Source organism: Myxine glutinosa, chromosome 9 (assembly GCF_964187855.1).
Source record: "Myxine glutinosa chromosome 9, kmMyxGlut1.1, whole genome shotgun sequence".
NCBI lineage: Eukaryota > Metazoa > Chordata > Myxini > Myxiniformes > Myxinidae > Myxine > Myxine glutinosa.
The window spans coordinates 55,639,737-55,658,194 of record NC_136269.1 but is presented as its reverse complement, the minus strand read 5'-3'; the positions used below and the strand labels follow the sequence as shown (position 1 = coordinate 55,658,194).

The 18,458-nt window shown below is 40.9% G+C and overlaps 1 protein-coding gene across 1 annotated transcript in view; it reads left to right on the top strand.

Annotated features, from left to right (window-relative positions):
- Positions 1 to 18,458, top strand: part of LOC137435376 (nesprin-1) — a 375,431-nt gene that overhangs the window by 71,712 nt on the left and 285,261 nt on the right. The window contains exon 31 of the mRNA XM_078784359.1: positions 16,233 to 16,391. Coding sequence (XP_078640485.1) covers positions 16,233 to 16,391 — 159 coding nt within the window. The remainder of the gene's footprint in view (positions 1 to 16,232; positions 16,392 to 18,458) is intronic.

The following is an 18,458-nucleotide window of genomic DNA, read 5'->3' as shown; positions in this document are numbered from 1 at the left end:
GCCGTTATTCACTGACAAGACATCAGGACCAGCCTCATCTCCATCGCTTCTGCTCCATCATTTGAACACCTGGCTTTTAAACTCTCTGGTCACACACAGTCAGTCATGGCTGTTGTCTACCGCCCTCCCAAACCACACCCATCATTCCTGTCTGACTTCTCCTACTTTCTGACCCAGCCATGTTCCCTCTCCCCCTCAATCCTCCTCCTTGGTGATTTCAATATCCACATGGACTCCACTGACTCCAAGATAACCACTGACTTCACTGATTTACTCACCTGCTTTAACCTCACTCAACATGTCAACTTTCCTACCCATAACCGTGGTCACATTTTGGACCTTGTCTGCTCTACTGGATTAATCTTGCACCATCTCTCTGGCTCCGACCTCACCCTCTCTGACCACTTAGCCATCACTATGACCATCAACATCCCCATCCCAACACCAAGGCATTATCGCACTATCAACTTCCGTAAGCTAAACGCTCTTTCACCAACCTCATTCTCATCCACCCTCTCTGAAAAAATGTCCACTTCTCCCTTCGTTGACCTCCACAACCCTTCTGATCTCACTGACTACTACAACCACACTCTCTCCTCCTGCCTTGACCAACTTGCGCCTATAAAAACCAAAACAGTTTCTTTCACCCATTCTGCTCCCTGGTTTACCCCTGAACTCCGCCTGATGAAAACTCGTGCTCGCCAACTTGAAAGACTCCGCAATAAAACAGGTCTCACAATTCACTCCCAAGCCTACAAGGACCACCTACAACACTACAAAGATGCCCTCTCCCGCGCCCGCTCCGCCTACTACTCTCAAATTATCCACTCTGGCTCCGGAAACCCAAAAGCACTCTTCTCTACAATAAACAAAGTCCTCAGCCCCCTGAACACCACCACCCAGTCATTCACAGTAGACAACTGCATCTCCTTCCTTTCATTCTTCCAACGCAAAGTTGAAAACATCTACAACAGCTTGACCACCGCCGCACCCGCTCCCCCTCAAACCACCTGCCCCCCCCCCCCCCTTGTCCTGCCATCCCCTGTCTCGGTTCTCCCCAATCTCCCCTACTGACCTCTCTGAACTCCTCATAGGAATGAAAACTGCCACCTGCACTCTTGACCCCATCCCCTCCAGCTTTGTCAAGGCCTCCCTTCCTGCTCTCTCTCCACTTATCATTGCAACAATAAATTCCTCCCTGTCTACAGCCATTGTCCCACCATCCCTCAAAATTGCTGCTGTTACCCCCATTCTAAAAAAACCTGGACTAAACCCTGACACCCTAAACAACTTCAGACCCATCTCCAACCTACCCTTTCTGTCGAAAGTTTTGGAACGCGCTGTAGCCGCTCAACTCAAACATCACCTCTCTGCCAATAACCTGTATGAAACATTCCAATCCGGATTCCGCCCCAACCACAGTACTGAAACTGCTCTCCTCAAAATCACCAACGACCTTCTCCTCTCCTCTGACGCTGGCAACCTCAACATTCTCATCCTCCTCGACCTCAGCGCTGCCTTTGACACTGTCAGGGAATTTGTACTGGGGGACTCACAGGACTCCAACGACCGGACACAGGTTACAAAAGGTCTAGTTTATTAAACTGTATTCACTTCATCCAATTACCAAAATGATACCGCATAATATAATGGATCAGGTTAACTCTTTTCGCTGGTCCTTCTCGTTCATCCGACACTCCCGTTCGGTCAGCGCTTCACGTAGCAAGTCCTGTCGACTCCACGTTTGCTCTAGTTTATATGGACGAACTGGACTTAATCCTCTGTCCGCTGAAACGTTAATCCTTCTTCCGCTGATGCCCCGAGGTCATGTATTGCACCAAGCCCTGGCATCAACTCGCTCCCCTCCTGCTGTGATTTCCATTTACACAGTAGGAGGGTGCTCCAGCCTGGGGCTGTGACCAGGTGGACAAGAGATTACCATGTTCGGGCACATTCCTGACACTCATTTACGAACTCGGCTTTCACAGAGGTTGCAGGTAAAATGTATCAGCTTCGTTACCAGTCTTAATCAATAAGTTACCAGTGCCAATCAATAAGTTACACTGAATTACACTTCCACAATTCCCTCATCTTTTTGTTTTTGTTTATATTAACCATTAATCTAAACATCAATATAAGTAAACAATCAATCACTACAAGTAAACATCATTACAAGTATAAGTAAATAATCAATCACTTTGGTAATCAAATTCCCTTAGGCATACACCGTCATCCTGCAAGAATCACAAAACATTTCGTTGGTCATTGACTCCTTCCATATTGTTCAATCTATTGCATTTGCATCACAAATATATTTTCAAAACAACACTTCACCATCACCAAGATACAACAATTTCACTTCATTTTCAAGTTTTGTAAAGCATCTGCACCATCTGGCAAAAACGTTTGCCTCCACACAAATGTTGACTTTGTTTGAAAGGAAGGGCTGATCACTTGTGTTTGAATCCAGGTATGAAACATTTTCTCCTAATGTCTTCATAGCTTCTGCACTACTTCGTGTAGGATTTCGCTGTTGTGGTAACATTGCGGAGTCATAGACTGACCCTGCTCTCCTTGTAGCGTTCTTGCCACTTTTTGCTGTGAACCATAATGATTCCTTGAACAAGGCCTTCGCCCAGTTGTAGTCGACTTGCCTCCTCCCTCATTATGAGTGGGCAGCCAGTATTGGTGTGACGTTGATTGGCCAGCAAGATGTGGAACAGGGATGCCGGATGCATCCACAATGATGTTGGGACCATGGTGTTCAGGTCATTCATGGTCCTTACCAGGAGCAACCAGCAGAATCGTGCACAGCTGTTGTGACAAGGGCACAGCCGTTTTTTTGCAGCTCCATGCTGGTTCCCCGGGCGTTGGTGAAGTAATAACATATGTCCCCGCATTTCACAGAGGTTGCAGGTAAAATGTCGTTGTCCTGCAACTTCTGATGTGATGAATGTTCGAAGCCTTCGAACAAGAGTAAGTGATCGCCTTTCTTTCATATGTTGCAGTGTGATCCAGGCAAATGGTCACATAAATTTCCTTGGTGAAGGTAAGCATTCATCTCCAAGTTACACGGGAGAATGTCTTCATCATTCTTTGAGAAAGAGGGTGTATGCCATGATTAACTTCATTTTTAGCCACAAATTTTCTTTCTCGAACTTCTTCCCAATTCCGTTAGCACTCCCTTCAAAATGTGATCTCGTCTTATCCTTATGCTCAGTCACATCTGAATCTGCTTTCCGCACACACTGAATCAGATAGGGTACATCTTACCATGAAATCAGCATAATCATGTATATCTTCCGATAGTTTCACATTCAACAATTTGCTGTTTTTCCTTAACACAAAAGTTATATTCATTTATATGCGTCACACAAATAATATTCAATCAGGTATGTATTTTATTACTAAACTAAGAATAGCATCCACAATTGCTTTCAGGTTAATATAGTTCAAAAATTAACTCATGCAGGTATTTTAGCACTACTCTAAGAAAATCAATTGTATATGATTACAATCACAAACGGGAATACCTAATTCCCAACAACAATTTTCCCAAACCAACAAATTAAGCATAATGTATTATTACCATAATTCCTCTCCACTTTTTCTTTTCCCTCTTTTTCCTTTAACAGTGTGGCACTTGTGGTGATATGAGTTCACTGATATTGTAATTGACACAACTCATAACATTGTCGTTATGCCATTATCTTAATTCTACTGTTTATGTCGCCATAAAAGTCTTCCTTTTCTGGATCCACATTTCTTTCCTCATTTGTCACTTCATGCGTTATCATCGTGTTGTTGGTTACCTTATTCAAACACACCGTCACTAAGGCTTTCAAGCAAGCCACCACTAAAACAATTGCCAATATAACTACTAAACCAACAAACAAGTCTGCTACTCTTTGTAGACATTATATACCAAACTAACAAGCTTCCTAAAAGGTAAATAAAGAAAATCCCTTAATATGTAACATAATCAGATTATTTGTCTTACAAATGATCCCCCTATCTCCCGGGGTTGAACTCAATCCCCTGATCATGAGTGTAGTTGTGATACATTTTTCACTCATGTTGTATTAATATCAGCAGGTAATTGTATGTCATGTAGGCAAATAAATGTCACTATCCCAAGTAGGAATATCACATGTTGAAAATGTAGTGTTTATCAATGCAAGGGGTGTTAAAATGTAATTCAAATGACTGTAAATCACTACTATCATTTATCTACCACTGAATGTTCTGCTGGGCTGCTAGGTGCAGCCTCATTTTCTGTGGGATCGTCCACCTTAGCCCCATGTGCTTGTTTGCAATGAGGGGCATGAATCCAACTTTCTATTTTGGGTCCATCTTTGTTTCTATTCTTATCAATCTCCTATGGTTTATCAATTCGTTCCAAGATACCGCAACCAAAGGTTTTAACCAAAGCTCTACCAAACTATTTCCAATTTGAACAAAAATGCCAGTGAAACAATGATTCGAAGGATTAACTTCAAGGGGTCAATAAATTTATTCTACAGCCAGATCTAATTTTCCCATCCAATAGTTTGCCTTGCCACATGTCATATTATAACACCTTAATAAACCTTCGAAAAAATGTTTCCCATCTCAACAAATTTCCTTTTTTACAAATAGCCATGTGTAACTTACGTATTTAACTACAATTTCCTCTCAATTTGTTTGGCCTAACTGGCCGCAAAAGTGGCTGCCAGCATGCAGTACCGTTTTTTATCTACCAAGGAAGTGTTCCACACAAGACCTCTACCAAAATGTTGTTTGTAAAAACAAATCTGGGATTTCTGATTACATGGATGCACACTCTCAGGACATTTTCAGGCTGCTGTTAACAATCCACTACGATGACTTAATTCCTTTACCCACAATCAAATAATTAGTACAAATTGAGGATATTATCCCTATCACATTCTTTTATAGATTCATTATGTTGGATCTAATTTTTTCCAATAATTTTCCACTGCTGTAAGGCGGAACAATAGCTCTCATAAGTCTTAGTAATATCGTACTTAATTTGCCCAGCAAAGAATAATTTATTTACTATCCTTTCTCATCTGTTAACCAGTGACTTTGTTTAAACTCCAGAACTGAAAACCCACAATAGTTCAAACCAGCAAAATTTTCTTTACTCTTTTCCCATATCATCTATGCCTAAAACACATCCCTACATACAGCACAATTTATATGCTGATAAAATTCAAGTTTATATATATAAAATCCATGAGCAGAGTATTCTGGGAAGTCAGTGTAAGACCTCTCCCAAATTTGGATGATTTTGTACTTCCTCATTTCCTTTTATGAAGCTCATATCCATAAATAGATGTTATTCTCATATACATTCTATCAAAAAATGGAATCCCAAAATTACTCACAATTTTACTATGAATTAATGGCTGCTCATAACCCAGCACATCAAATTTTTTTTATATTCCATTTCCCTTGACAAAAGAGATAATGTTCATAATCAAATTATATTTCTATTTTATTTTACGGATTCTCTGGATATTCAATCCCATCCACATATCCCAATCCCATCCACATAAAACTATCCATTTCCAGACAGGCACACTGTCGGTGTCAACAATCTTGTAAGATTGATACACAAAAACACACACACACATGCATTATGCATATTTGTTTGCGTTGGAACCATTATTTACAGATCAGATGGGTGTCAATTTTATTTCAATTTCATAAAATTTGTCAATCAAATTCAAAATGCTTATAGACAAATAAACCAAAAGTCCATTCTTAGAAAACCCTCATGATGTCACATTGAAATTACCCTTTCAGCCTTCACAATAATCTATCCAAATTTTGACTACACACCCATTTGCATGTCAGTCGACCATTGACCTATCAATCGTGCGGAACAATAGTCCGAAATTCCCACCTGATCATCATGTGACTCTTGTCACTTGGTTTGCCAAAAAATTGCAACGCAATTGTTCCAAACTTTGTAAATTTAAAATTGCTGTGCCCAAAATAGAAGATCCAATTTTGGCATTTGATCAATTAATTATTAATTTGTTAACAAGCAAAAAAGAAAAAATGAATCATTCTTGCTCTGAAAACTTTTCAGACACAAGAATCATCGACAGTTATTCATGTTTGTCCAGTAATCGAATCTGTTGAGGCCAATCATCATTTGGGATTTGCAGCAATGAAGGCCTAATCATTGTCTGAGGTACCGGTAAGCACTGGTACCCTTGATCTTGGTTTGCCCCATGACCTTGTCTTCCTGTTGACATACGGACATCTTCTTCTCCAATGTCCCATCTTTCCACACTCGAAACACCGGTTTCTGTCGTTGTCTGATCTGTGCACTTGTATTGCTGGGCTGCATCTCTACATCCCTGAGTTGCCACTGCAATCTCTCGTTATCTCCTGAAACACGAAAAAATTCTCTGTACCGTCCTTTTTGGGGAGACAACTGGAAATCAGATGGGACAACTGTCACTTTCATTCCTAATTTCGAGGGCAGTTGTGCATTTGTCTCCTCCACTGTATCCTGTATCCTTTTTATTTTAAGTTCTAGTTCCGTTATCCGTTCTTGCTGTTCCCGTTGTCTGGATTCACCATCCCAAAGATGGAATGCAAGCCAGTCTACCGTTAGATTCTGTCTCTTCCTGGCTTTCAATCTTTGTTCCAATCTTTCCAATCGACTTCGCTCAAATGTACCATCTCTTGGAAACTCCTCATCATGTCCCTTTGTCCACAAATACCAATTCTCGACCTGCCTTATAGCTTCTGCACCATAACGGTCGTACATATGATGTGTACAAGTACCTTTTTGTGGAATCTCTTGTTGTCCTTGTGTATTTTTGCAGGCTCCATTTCCCATTCTGCCTTTTATCAAAGTAGCGTTGGATGTGTTGTAGTTTGTTCCTCTAAAGCTTCACTCGTACCTCCAGGAAGGGTCTCTCCACCTGTTCACACGGTGATTTCCAGAGAATCTCCCTCAGCCGTGGCTTTTGCACAATCCAATCTCACAGATCAGTATTTGCAGATGAGCCGGAGGGTCAGTATGAAATGGGTGAATCCTCAGGTGTCCGCTCTGTTGACGGGGAAATCACACAATGGTAACCGCACATATATATCTGTATATAAACTCACCACCTTGCTCAATATTCCCAGGTTGTCTCCACATTGTTAATATCACGCAAAGATATCAAAGCTTCTTTCTTGAGACCGCATTTTCATCAATCAAACAATCAATATATTCAATTCAATTTATTCAGTTCAATTTATGCAATTAAATTCAATCAATTAGATTCAATCAATTAACAATTCAATCAATTATTCAATTTCAATTAATTCATCAATATTCATCAATAAATCAAATTAATCATTTTGAATGACTCCTTGCATAAGCCCTTTCCCCAATGATGTCAGGACAGGTCCATCCATTGACTGAGATCGACTCATCGGTCGTCACCTCTGGTTCGTACCTCATGTCAATTGATGAATCACCGTCCTGTCCTAGGGTCATATCTGACATATTTCCCCATTTTGCCTGGTCTCCACAAATTTTCTTTGCAACCACTAAAGGCAACTCATCCTTCATTCGTGAGACAGCCAAAATGGATGGCAGAAATTAAAGTTCATTGGGAAAAATATCTCATCATTTTTCTTTTAATAGTATCCAAAATCTCTTGGCAATATAAATTTCGTAAAACTCCTGAAATAAGACTGTAAAATTTCTTCAATCATGCTAAATTTTGAAACTCCATCGCTTTTAATACCCAATTTATCCCATAGGGCTTGAAAGTTCTTTCCCAAGTTCATGCAGCATTCTGCATTTGAACCCTATGATATCATTCATAATAATCATCATGATTTTATAGTCATGGTCCTATCATAATCATCTATTTAAAACGAACATTTCCTTTATCACCACAGCTATGTGGTATAATCAACAATAGAATAAAACTGTACATAGCAACAGGCTACCTCATGGCCACTTAGTATACCTATTGACAATAAGTCATAACAATATCGAATAATCACTGAACAATTCAAAAATCGCTTCCCCTGCTCCAGCCGCAGCATCCGTGATATTTGTTTGCTCATTCACTATTCCTGATTCGTCATCAAGGATCTCCATCATCACACAGCGTACTTAATTCCGCATTCTAATGAGAATTCAACAGGATTTTACGACTCAAAGGAAAAGAACGAGCAGACCTTTTGCAGGATGATCGTTACAAAAATCGTTACATATATTAAAGTATTTATGATGTCGACAAATCATATCTTAATTCTTACAAGATTTTGGTTCTTTGAATAAATCACAGCACCGGGAGAACCAGCTCCAAAAATGGATCTTTGTGTTTATTCAGCACCCTAGTAATTGGTTCTTTGTGTACTAATTACACAGCACCCAGGCCCCGCTCATATGGATCTTTGTGCAGCGCTACACAGCACCTGAGCAAAAGGGGTTTCATCTACATTTTCCTATCTGGTGTACCATCCGTGATATTTGTCTGCTCATTCACTATTCCTGATTCGTCATCAAGGATCTCCATCATCACACAGCGTACTTAATTCCGCTTTTTAATGAGAATTCAACAGGAATTTACGACTCAAAGGAAAAGAACGAGCAGACCTTTTGCAGGACGATAACTGAAATTAGTCGTGAAAATATATCCAAATACACAAAAATACACACCCACACAAATAAACAACATTTATTCCGTTTAACAGAACAAACATTTCCTCTATCATGACATGCATGTCTTCAAAATTATATGCCCAAGAGAAAAAGTAAAATTAATTAAAACTGCGGGCAGTGATGATCCGGGGACCATACCGCTCCATCCTGATTGGACGAGTGCGTGCTAGAGTCGTTAACAACGACAGTCCAGATCCGATTGTTCAAAATTTCAACTCAATCGATCGAAAAATGAACGCAGGGATGCATTTTAAAGGTGCAGTGGCACTAACTGAGTTGCCACGAATATGGCCACGAAATTGCCAATATGGCCATCACAAAATATTTTCCTTAATCAATTGGCTCATAGCATAACCAATCTGCAAGTATCTCATCCGAAGATGTATCTCTGAGGAATTTTAATTAAATAAGTCATTTATAAATCAACGAGTTAATTTATTAAATGATTAATCAATAAATCAATATTTCCTTGACAGCCACATCACTTGGTCAGTGTCATGTCCAAATATCAGCTTCCTTACTCAAAAGGTGCCTGAGTTAATGTAATGTAATTACTGTAATAAGATTACTGCAATTACTGTAATGATTACTGTAATTACTGTAATTACCGGAACTGTAATTACTGTAATTACCTCAGGTAATTACCCTAATGTAATTACTGTAATGTAATAAGAAATGTAATTAATTAAATAAGTACTTCATTAATCGTTAATAATGAAATAATTCCTGAATTCTCATTCGATTCACTTGACATTCGAATGTCCCCAAAACGTTGGAGCAAAACGTTGCAACAACGAAAGTGAAACGTTGTAGCGACGTTGTGGAAACGTTAGCAAAACCCAACATTTGAATGTTCCCATTCATTCCAACAACAAGTTCCAACAACAAGTTCCAACAACAAGTTCCAACAACAAGTTCCAACAACAAGTTCCAACAGCAAGTTCCAACAGCAAGTTCCAACAACAAGTTCCAACAAGTTCCAACAGCAAGTTCCAACAGCAAGTTGCAACAACAAGTTCCAACAAGTTCCAACAACAAGTTCCAACAACAAGTTCCAACAACAAGTTCCAACAGCAAGTTCCAACAACAAGTTCCAACAACAAGTTCCAACAGCAAGTTCCAACAACAAGTTCCAACAACAAGTTCCAACAACAAGTTCCAACAGCAAGTTCCAACAACAAGTTCCAACAAGTTCCAACAACAAGTTCCAACAGCAAGTTCCAACAACAAGTTCCAACAACAAGTTCCAACAACAAGTTCCAACAGCAAGTTCCAACAACAAGTTCCAACAGCAAGTTCCAACAACAAGTTCCAACAACAAGTTCCAACAACAAGTTCCAACAAGTTCCAACAGCAAGTTCCAACAGCAAGTTGCAACAACAAGTTCCAACAAGTTCCAACAACAAGTTCCAACAACAAGTTCCAACAACAAGTTCCAACAGCAAGTTCCAACAGCAAGTTCCAACAACAAGTTCCAACAACAAGTTCCAACAGCAAGTTCCAACAACAAGTTCCAACAACAAGTTCCAACAACAAGTTCCAACAGCAAGTTCCAACAACAAGTTCCAACAACAAGTTCCAACAGCAAGTTCCAACAACAAGTTCCAACAACAAGTTCCAACAACAAGTTCCAACAACAAGTTCCAACAACAAGTTCCAACAGCAAGTTCCAACAACAAGTTCCAACAACAAGTTCCAACAACAAGTTCCAACAACAAGTTCCAACAGCAAGTTCCAACAACAAGTTCCAACAGCAAGTTCCAACAACAAGTTCCAACAGCAAGTTCCAACAACAAGTTCCAACAACAAGTTCCAACAACAAGTTCCAACAACAAGTTCCAACAACAAGTTCCAACAACAAGTTCCAACAGCAAGTTCCAACAACAAGTTCCAACAACAAGTTCCAACAAGTTCCAACAACAAGTTCCAACAGCAAGTTCCAACAACAAATTCCAACAACAAGTTCCAACAACAAGTTCCAACAGCAAGTTCCAACAACAAGTTCCAACAGCAAGTTCCAACAAGTTCCAACAGCAAGTTCCAACAGCAAGTTGCAACAACAAGTTCCAACAAGTTCCAACAACAAGTTCCAACAACAAGTTCCAACAACAAGTTCCAACAGCAAGTTCCAACAGCAAGTTCCAACAACAAGTTCCAACAACAAGTTCCAACAGCAAGTTCCAACAACAAGTTCCAACAACAAGTTCCAACAGCAAGTTCCAACAACAAGTTCCAACAAGTTCCAACAACAAGTTCCAACAGCAAGTTCCAACAACAAGTTCCAACAACAAGTTCCAACAACAAGTTCCAACAGCAAGTTCCAACAACAAGTTCCAACAGCAAGTTCCAACAACAAGTTCCAACAACAAGTTCCAACAACAAGTTCCAACAGCAAGTTCCAACAACAAGTTCCAACAACAAGTTCCAACAACAAGTTCCAACAACAAGTTCCAACAACAAGTTCCAACAAGTTCCAACAACAAGTTCCAACAACAAATTCCAACAACAAGTTCCAACAACAAGTTCCAACAGCAAGTTCCAACAACAAGTTCCAACAGCAAGTTCCAACAAGTTCCAACAGCAAGTTCCAACAGCAAGTTGCAACAACAAGTTCCAACAAGTTCCAACAACAAGTTCCAACAACAAGTTCCAACAGCAAGTTCCAACAGCAAGTTCCAACAACAAGTTCCAACAACAAGTTCCAACAGCAAGTTCCAACAACAAGTTCCAACAACAAGTTCCAACAACAAGTTCCAACAGCAAGTTCCAACAACAAGTTCCAACAAGTTCCAACAACAAGTTCCAACAGCAAGTTCCAACAACAAGTTCCAACAACAAGTTCCAACAACAAGTTCCAACAGCAAGTTCCAACAACAAGTTCCAACAGCAAGTTCCAACAACAAGTTCCAACAACAAGTTCCAACAACAAGTTCCAACAGCAAGTTCCAACAACAAGTTCCAACAGCAAGTTCCAACAACAAGTTCCAACAGCAAGTTCCAACAACAAGTTCCAACAACAAGTTCCAACAACAAGTTCCAACAGCAAGTTCCAACAACAAGTTCCAACAACAAGTTCCAACAGCAAGTTCCAACAACAAGTTCCAACAACAAGTTCCAACAACAAGTTCCAACAGCAAGTTCCAACAACAAGTTCCAACAAGTTCCAACAACAAGTTCCAACAGCAAGTTCCAACAACAAGTTCCAACAACAAGTTCCAACAGCAAGTTCCAACAACAAGTTCCAACAGCAAGTTCCAACAACAAGTTCCAACAACAAGTTCCAACAACAAGTTCCAACAACAAGTTCCAACAGCAAGTTCCAACAACAAGTTCCAACAGCAAGTTTTGAAACCACGTGGCAGTAACGACCACAGAACCACCCTCCTATTTGCATGGAATGGTTTGGTCCATTCGCAAAGCCAAAACGAACGACCACAGAACCACCCTCCTATTTGCATGGAATGGTTTGGTCCATTCGCAAAGCCAAAACGAACGACCACAGAACCATACCTTGGGACCCCCTTGTCCGATTAATTTCAAACCTTGACAAATTTTCCATTCCTTCCCTTCCTGATCTTTCGATGTAGGGCTGGGTTCTTTTTTTTTTTAGGATCATGTTGCATCGAGCATTATTTTCCAAAACAGTGTGAACATTAACCCACACCAAAACCTCTGACATCCCACCATTAACACCTATTGTAAGCGTGCCGAATCAGTAAGCATCACCCCTTCTATGAGCCTCGACCAGAGGGTGGTTGTTACTCACAAACACCATTTCCTGTAATTATCTCTCACTAGGGCATGCCCGTACTATATATATATCTAAAATTATATCCCCCGCCGAGCAAGTCGCTGGCTCCAAGTCGAGTGCTTTGAACAAAAAAAGAAGTACTCTAAACGGTGGTTTTTTATTCAACCGTGAAGCATGTCTCAAAGGCTTCTTGATGGACCTGGACAAAATTTGATGCAATTTTTTTTTTCTCAATCGCCATCTTTCATCATAATTCTGGACCGGCATGAGGGGGGGTTGTCTGTCATGAATTTATAGGCATGGCGGGAAAACTGAAAAAAATTATTTATTTAAAACGGGTGTACACGATTGTACACGTGTACGGACGGACCTTACCGAACCGGCAAACAAGTCGCTTCATGCACATCAGTGGTGCGTTTCTTCGTGGCGCGTGTCAGAAGAATTACACAGCGCAGGAAAAATACGTATTTACAGAAATCGTTAAAAAAAAACTCGGATAATCGCTAAAATCGTTGTGGCCGGTGTACCATATTGGAAATATATATATATATAAATATAATTCCGTTTCCCGGTTCCCTGTCGCTCGCCGAGCGCCGATCAAGTCAAGTGCTTCGAACAAGTGCAAAAAAAAAAGTAGTACTTTATCCGTGTGCGGGTGGGTAAACGAGTGTACCGGCCTTACACGTCCTGGAAGCAAGCGGTCGCAAGGTGCACACTTGCTTCGTTTGCTTCCAGGTTACAGTAAGGCCCTTTAATAACCAGCGCAAAAATACGTATTTACAGAAATCATTTAGAAAAAACGAATAAATTGCTACAGTCGTTTATCGAAATCCCATTCGTGATGGCTCACGCCACCTATATCGCGGCATCGGTGCGCAAAGAAGCCCCAGTCCACCTGCTCCCCCATGTATGTACCCATAACTTCCAAGTTCGTAAATCATATTGGACCAAACAAGACACACTCACCTTTTAAAGAAGACTTGTTTGTGTGTACAATTGATGTCAGCGGTGCCTCCAAGATTGTCAGGGAATTTGTACTGGGGGACTCACAGGACTCCAACGACCGGACACAGGTTACAAAAGGTCTAGTTTATTAAACTGTATTCACTTCATCCAATTACCAAAATGATACCGCATAATATAATGGATCAGGTTAACTCTTTTCGCTGGTCCTTCTCGTTCATCCGACACTCCCGTTCGGTCAGCGCTTCACGTAGCAAGTCCTGTCGACTCCACGTTTGCTCTAGTTTATATGGACGAACTGGACTTAATCCTCTGTCCGCTGAAACGTTAATCCTTCTTCCGCTGATGCCCCGAGGTTATGTATTGCACCAAGCCCTGGCATCAACTCGCTCCCCTCCTGCTGTGATTTCCATTTACACAGTAGGAGGGTGCTCCAGCCTGGGGCTGTGACCAGGTGGACAAGAGATTACCATGTTCGGGCACATTCCTGACACTCATTTACGAACTCGGCTTTCACAGAGGTTGCAGGTAAAATGTATCAGCTTCGTTACCAGTCTTAATCAATAAGTTACCAGTGCCAATCAATAAGTTACACTGAATTACACTTCCACAACACCATCAATCACACCATCCTCCTCACCTGACTTGAACCCACCTTTAACATTACCGGCACTGCCCTCTCTTGGATCAAATCATACCTCTCTGACAGACGCCAGTTCATCTCCATCAATAACTGCAAATCCCCCACTGCTCCCCTCCCGCAAGGTGTCCCCCAAGGTTCAGTTCTTGGCCCCCTCCTCTTCATCCTTTACCTGTCCCCCCTCGGTCACTTAATCCGCCGTCATGGTCTCCAATTCCACTGCTTCGCCGATGACATCCAGCTTTTCATCTCCACCAAGTCCATCTCCACCGCCACCCACTCTATCCTGACAAACTGCATCACTGAAATAAAATCCTGGCTTCAAATTAACTTCCTCAAACTTAACTATGATAAATCTGAAATAATCATCATTGGCCCAAAAACGCTCATAAAATCCACCAATAACTTTGCCCTCAACATCGACGGTATCCCAGTATCCACCTCCCCTCACATCCGGAATCTTGGCATCATCTTTGACCAAACCCTCTCCTTCGACAAATACACTAAACAGATCACAAAGACAGCCTTCTTTCACCTGAAAAACATCGCCTGTCTCCATCCATCCCTCTCCTCCATGGCTACAGAAACCCTCATCCACACCTTCATCACCTCCCGTCTGGACTACTACAATAGCCTCCTCTATGGTTCACCCTCAACAATCACCAATAAACTCCAATACATTCAGAACTCCGCTGCCCGTCTACTCACCCATTCCCGGACCCGTGACCACATCACCCCCGTCCTTTACAAGCTTCACTGGCTCCCCATCTCCCAGAGAATCCAGTACAAAATCCTCCTCTTGACCTACAAAGCCCTCCATAACCTGGCCCCATCCTACCTGGCTGACCTCCTCTCCAGACACACTCCCAACCGCAACCTCTGCTCTGCTGGTACCAACCTCCTGACCCCCCCCCCCCCCCCCAATCCGGACCAAATTCAGATCCTGGGGGGACAGGGCCTTCTCCATCGCTGCTCCCACCCTCTGGTACTCACTACCTCACACCATCAGAGACTCCTCCCCACTCACCATATTCAAAACATCACTCAAGACCCACCTGTTCAACACTGCATTCAACATTTAACCCACAGCATTTAACCCCTGACTATCCCTTCTCCTTCTCCCTCCTTTTTGCTTTGAATATTTCCCGATTGATTCTTGTTTTTTGCAATTGTTTTTATGTTTTGCTATGCATTATGTTTTGCACTCTGTCAAAGCGTCTTTGGGCTCCCTGAAAAGCGCTATATAAAATAAATGCATTATTATTATTATTGTGTGTGTGTGTGTGTGTGTGTGTGTGTGTGTGTGTGTGTGTGTGTGTGTGTGTGTGTGTGTGTGTGTGTGCATGTTTTTAGTATTGTGGCTTTGTTATTTATTGTAATCTCACTTTCAAAACCTCTCATTTTGGAGCAGTAAAAAATCAAGAAGACAGAATTAAAGGATTTCTTTTTTTTAAAGTGAGGAATACGTGTGCACAAATGTTTTGTGTATGAAAGGTCTTGGCTCATTGTAGTTTTATTGAAATGAAAAAATTGGAATATCCTGTAACAAATTAAACACCATATTCTGCATTTTCATACTTTACCGTGTCATTTTACCAATGTGCGTGCAAACGTTTTCTGTTTGGTAACGGTTGTTTTATTACACAGAAGTTTTATTACATATTTTTTTACATCTCTTTAAATCTATAAATGTTTTTCAATTTTCTGTATGAATAATAATTTTTCATGAAAGACTTGCTGTACACAATGCTTCATATAGATAGATTTTAGCATGTTTTGTTGAAATTGATCCTAACCATCATTGCTGTCTTTTTATGAATGATTGTTTTTAGCTGATTTATAGACACCTTGTTTTGCTTTTTGTTTTGTAAAACATTTGACTATTTCACCTTTAGCCTTACAGAAATTTAACAGACTACTGATGGTTATGTTAAATTAATGGTAAAATGTAAAAAATAATGTGTCAAAAATACCAGTTTCATTTATGTCATTGATTGACATTTCCTTTCTGGCCACGGGTCTACTGATCAAGTCTTTTGCAAGAATAATTCTTACTTGATGCATTTTTTTGTGAATGAAAGGCGATGAACTCCCGATTGTGGCTGATTTTATCTTTTGGAAAAGGAAGGAACTTTCTCCTCTCCTAGCAATTCCAAATGTGTCCTCAACCTGCCTGGTCCTGACAGCTCATGTTGGAAGACATCACGTTGCTCGGGCGACAAGTTGATGGATTGCAGGATAAAGCTGAGCAGCTGGAAACAAGCCAGGCTCCAGGAAGCACAAGCTTTGGCTGCAGGGTGTCACAGCTGAGTGCACGATATGTTGCACTGGCTGGCTTGGCACAGGTAAGTGGTTAATCATGCCTACTCTGCTTGATTGGGCCCCTTTACCTCTGGGTCATTGCTTGACTTGCCAATATTACCAATGATATAAGGCTAAAGGTATTAAATAGTGATATTTAAAAGACCCTGAAAATATAGAGCTATAAATTAGTTATTATTACCTCCACTTGGTTTTGATTGGTTTCTAACAACAAAAACTTTATTACTTCCGCCACCAATGGTGGATGGAGGTTATGTTTTCACCCCTGCCTGTCTGTTTGTCTGTGAACAAGATATCTCAAAAAGTTGTGGACGGATTCGGACAAAATTTGGCAGAGAGGTAGTGTATGTGACAAGGACGAAATTATTAGATTTTGGTGAAGATCCAGATTCGGATCCGGCTAGTAGAATTTTTTCAAGTGATTCTTCACCATTGAGAGATAGGGCCAAAAACGATATATAACAGGCTATCTCAAAAAGTTGGACACGGATTCAGACGAAACTCCATGGGCAGGTTGTGTGTGTGACAAGGACGAATCGCTTCGATTTTGGTGAAGATCTGAATATGGATTCGGATATGAGAATTATTTAATATTTTAAGTGATTCTTCACCTTTGAGTGATAGGGCTAAAACCAACATATAGCAGGATATCTCAAAAAGTTATGGACGGATTTGACGAAACTTGGTAGACAGGTTGTGTGTGACGAGGAATAATTGATTCAATTTTGGTGAACATCCGGATCCGGATCCGGATCCAGCTAGTAGAATATTTTGAGTGATTCTTCACAATTGGGAGATGGGGCCAAAATGGTTATGAATGAATGAATGAATGCTCGTTTTAAGGCCATTTTCCCTGTTAGAGCAGGGGTTAGCCTTGCAGGCTCCATGACAATCATGGTTCGCTGTTTGAGGCAATGTTTTTATGGCCGGATTCCCTTCCTGACGCCAACCCTTAGTCGCCTCTTACGATGCGCAGGGATACGGTGTACCTATTCTAAACCGGGGTACACACCGGGATCATTCATCCCAGCAAGTCGGTACTCAATTTGCCGACCTCGGAAGGATGGCAGGCTGAGTCAACCCCTCTGGTGTAAATTCAGCGATCGACCGGGATTCAAACTCAGGATCCTCGGATCCCAAGCCTGCGCCCAAACCGCTAAGCCAACACCAGGCTTTTTGTCTGGATGCAGATGCGGCCTATCAGTGAGATACCAAATGTAAACTGTTCAGCTTGGCAGTAGTATGCTCTCTAGAAAGAAAACCACCATTAGAGGCCATTTTTCCCCACAGAGCAAGGGTTGGCCTTAGAGGTATGCCCTCTACCGAGTGCATTCTAGGTTAATCAGTCTTACCTCATGACTAAATCCTATCCTCAGCCCCCAAAGGATGCTGCACGATTTAGACCACCAATTTACAATAAAATTAATGAAAAAAGCAGGAAATGTGACAAAAATCACACCAGGCCAAAAACGTTATACAGCAGGATATCTCAAAGTTCTGGACGGATGATTTTGATTATAACGTGATTCTGTATTGTGATTTTCTGGTCTACTCTGGGATACAAAACGTAAACTGTTTACCTGGCGGAGGTGTGCTCTCGACTGAGTGCCGTTCTAGCTCCCAAATAAATATATCTGCAGATAGATTGTTGATAGATAACTATAAGGATTAAATATTAAATACAACTTCATAGATAATACTCAAAGGAATAATGGACAATCTAAGTGTATAATTAAAATGATATCTGTGACATAAACTCAAGACACTGCGAATCATCAATTATTGAATCATCAATAAAATCGTTATTCATTTTAGGAAACCCTCATTCAAAAGAGGAGTTTGAATAAAACGTTACATGTTGTATGTGCTATAGTGCTGCAGATTATTGTCAAAAAGTCCCTTAAAAAATGGCGGAACTGGCAACTACTTTCCTACCAGCTACTTTTGGTATTTTTATAAAGGAGGGGCCTTGATAATAGGACCCTCCTTTATATATCCAAAAATAAATATACCAAATACCAAAAATATACCAAAAATACCCAGAATACCTCTGGGGGAACATGCTTAAATGACGTCATCGAAATGGCTGC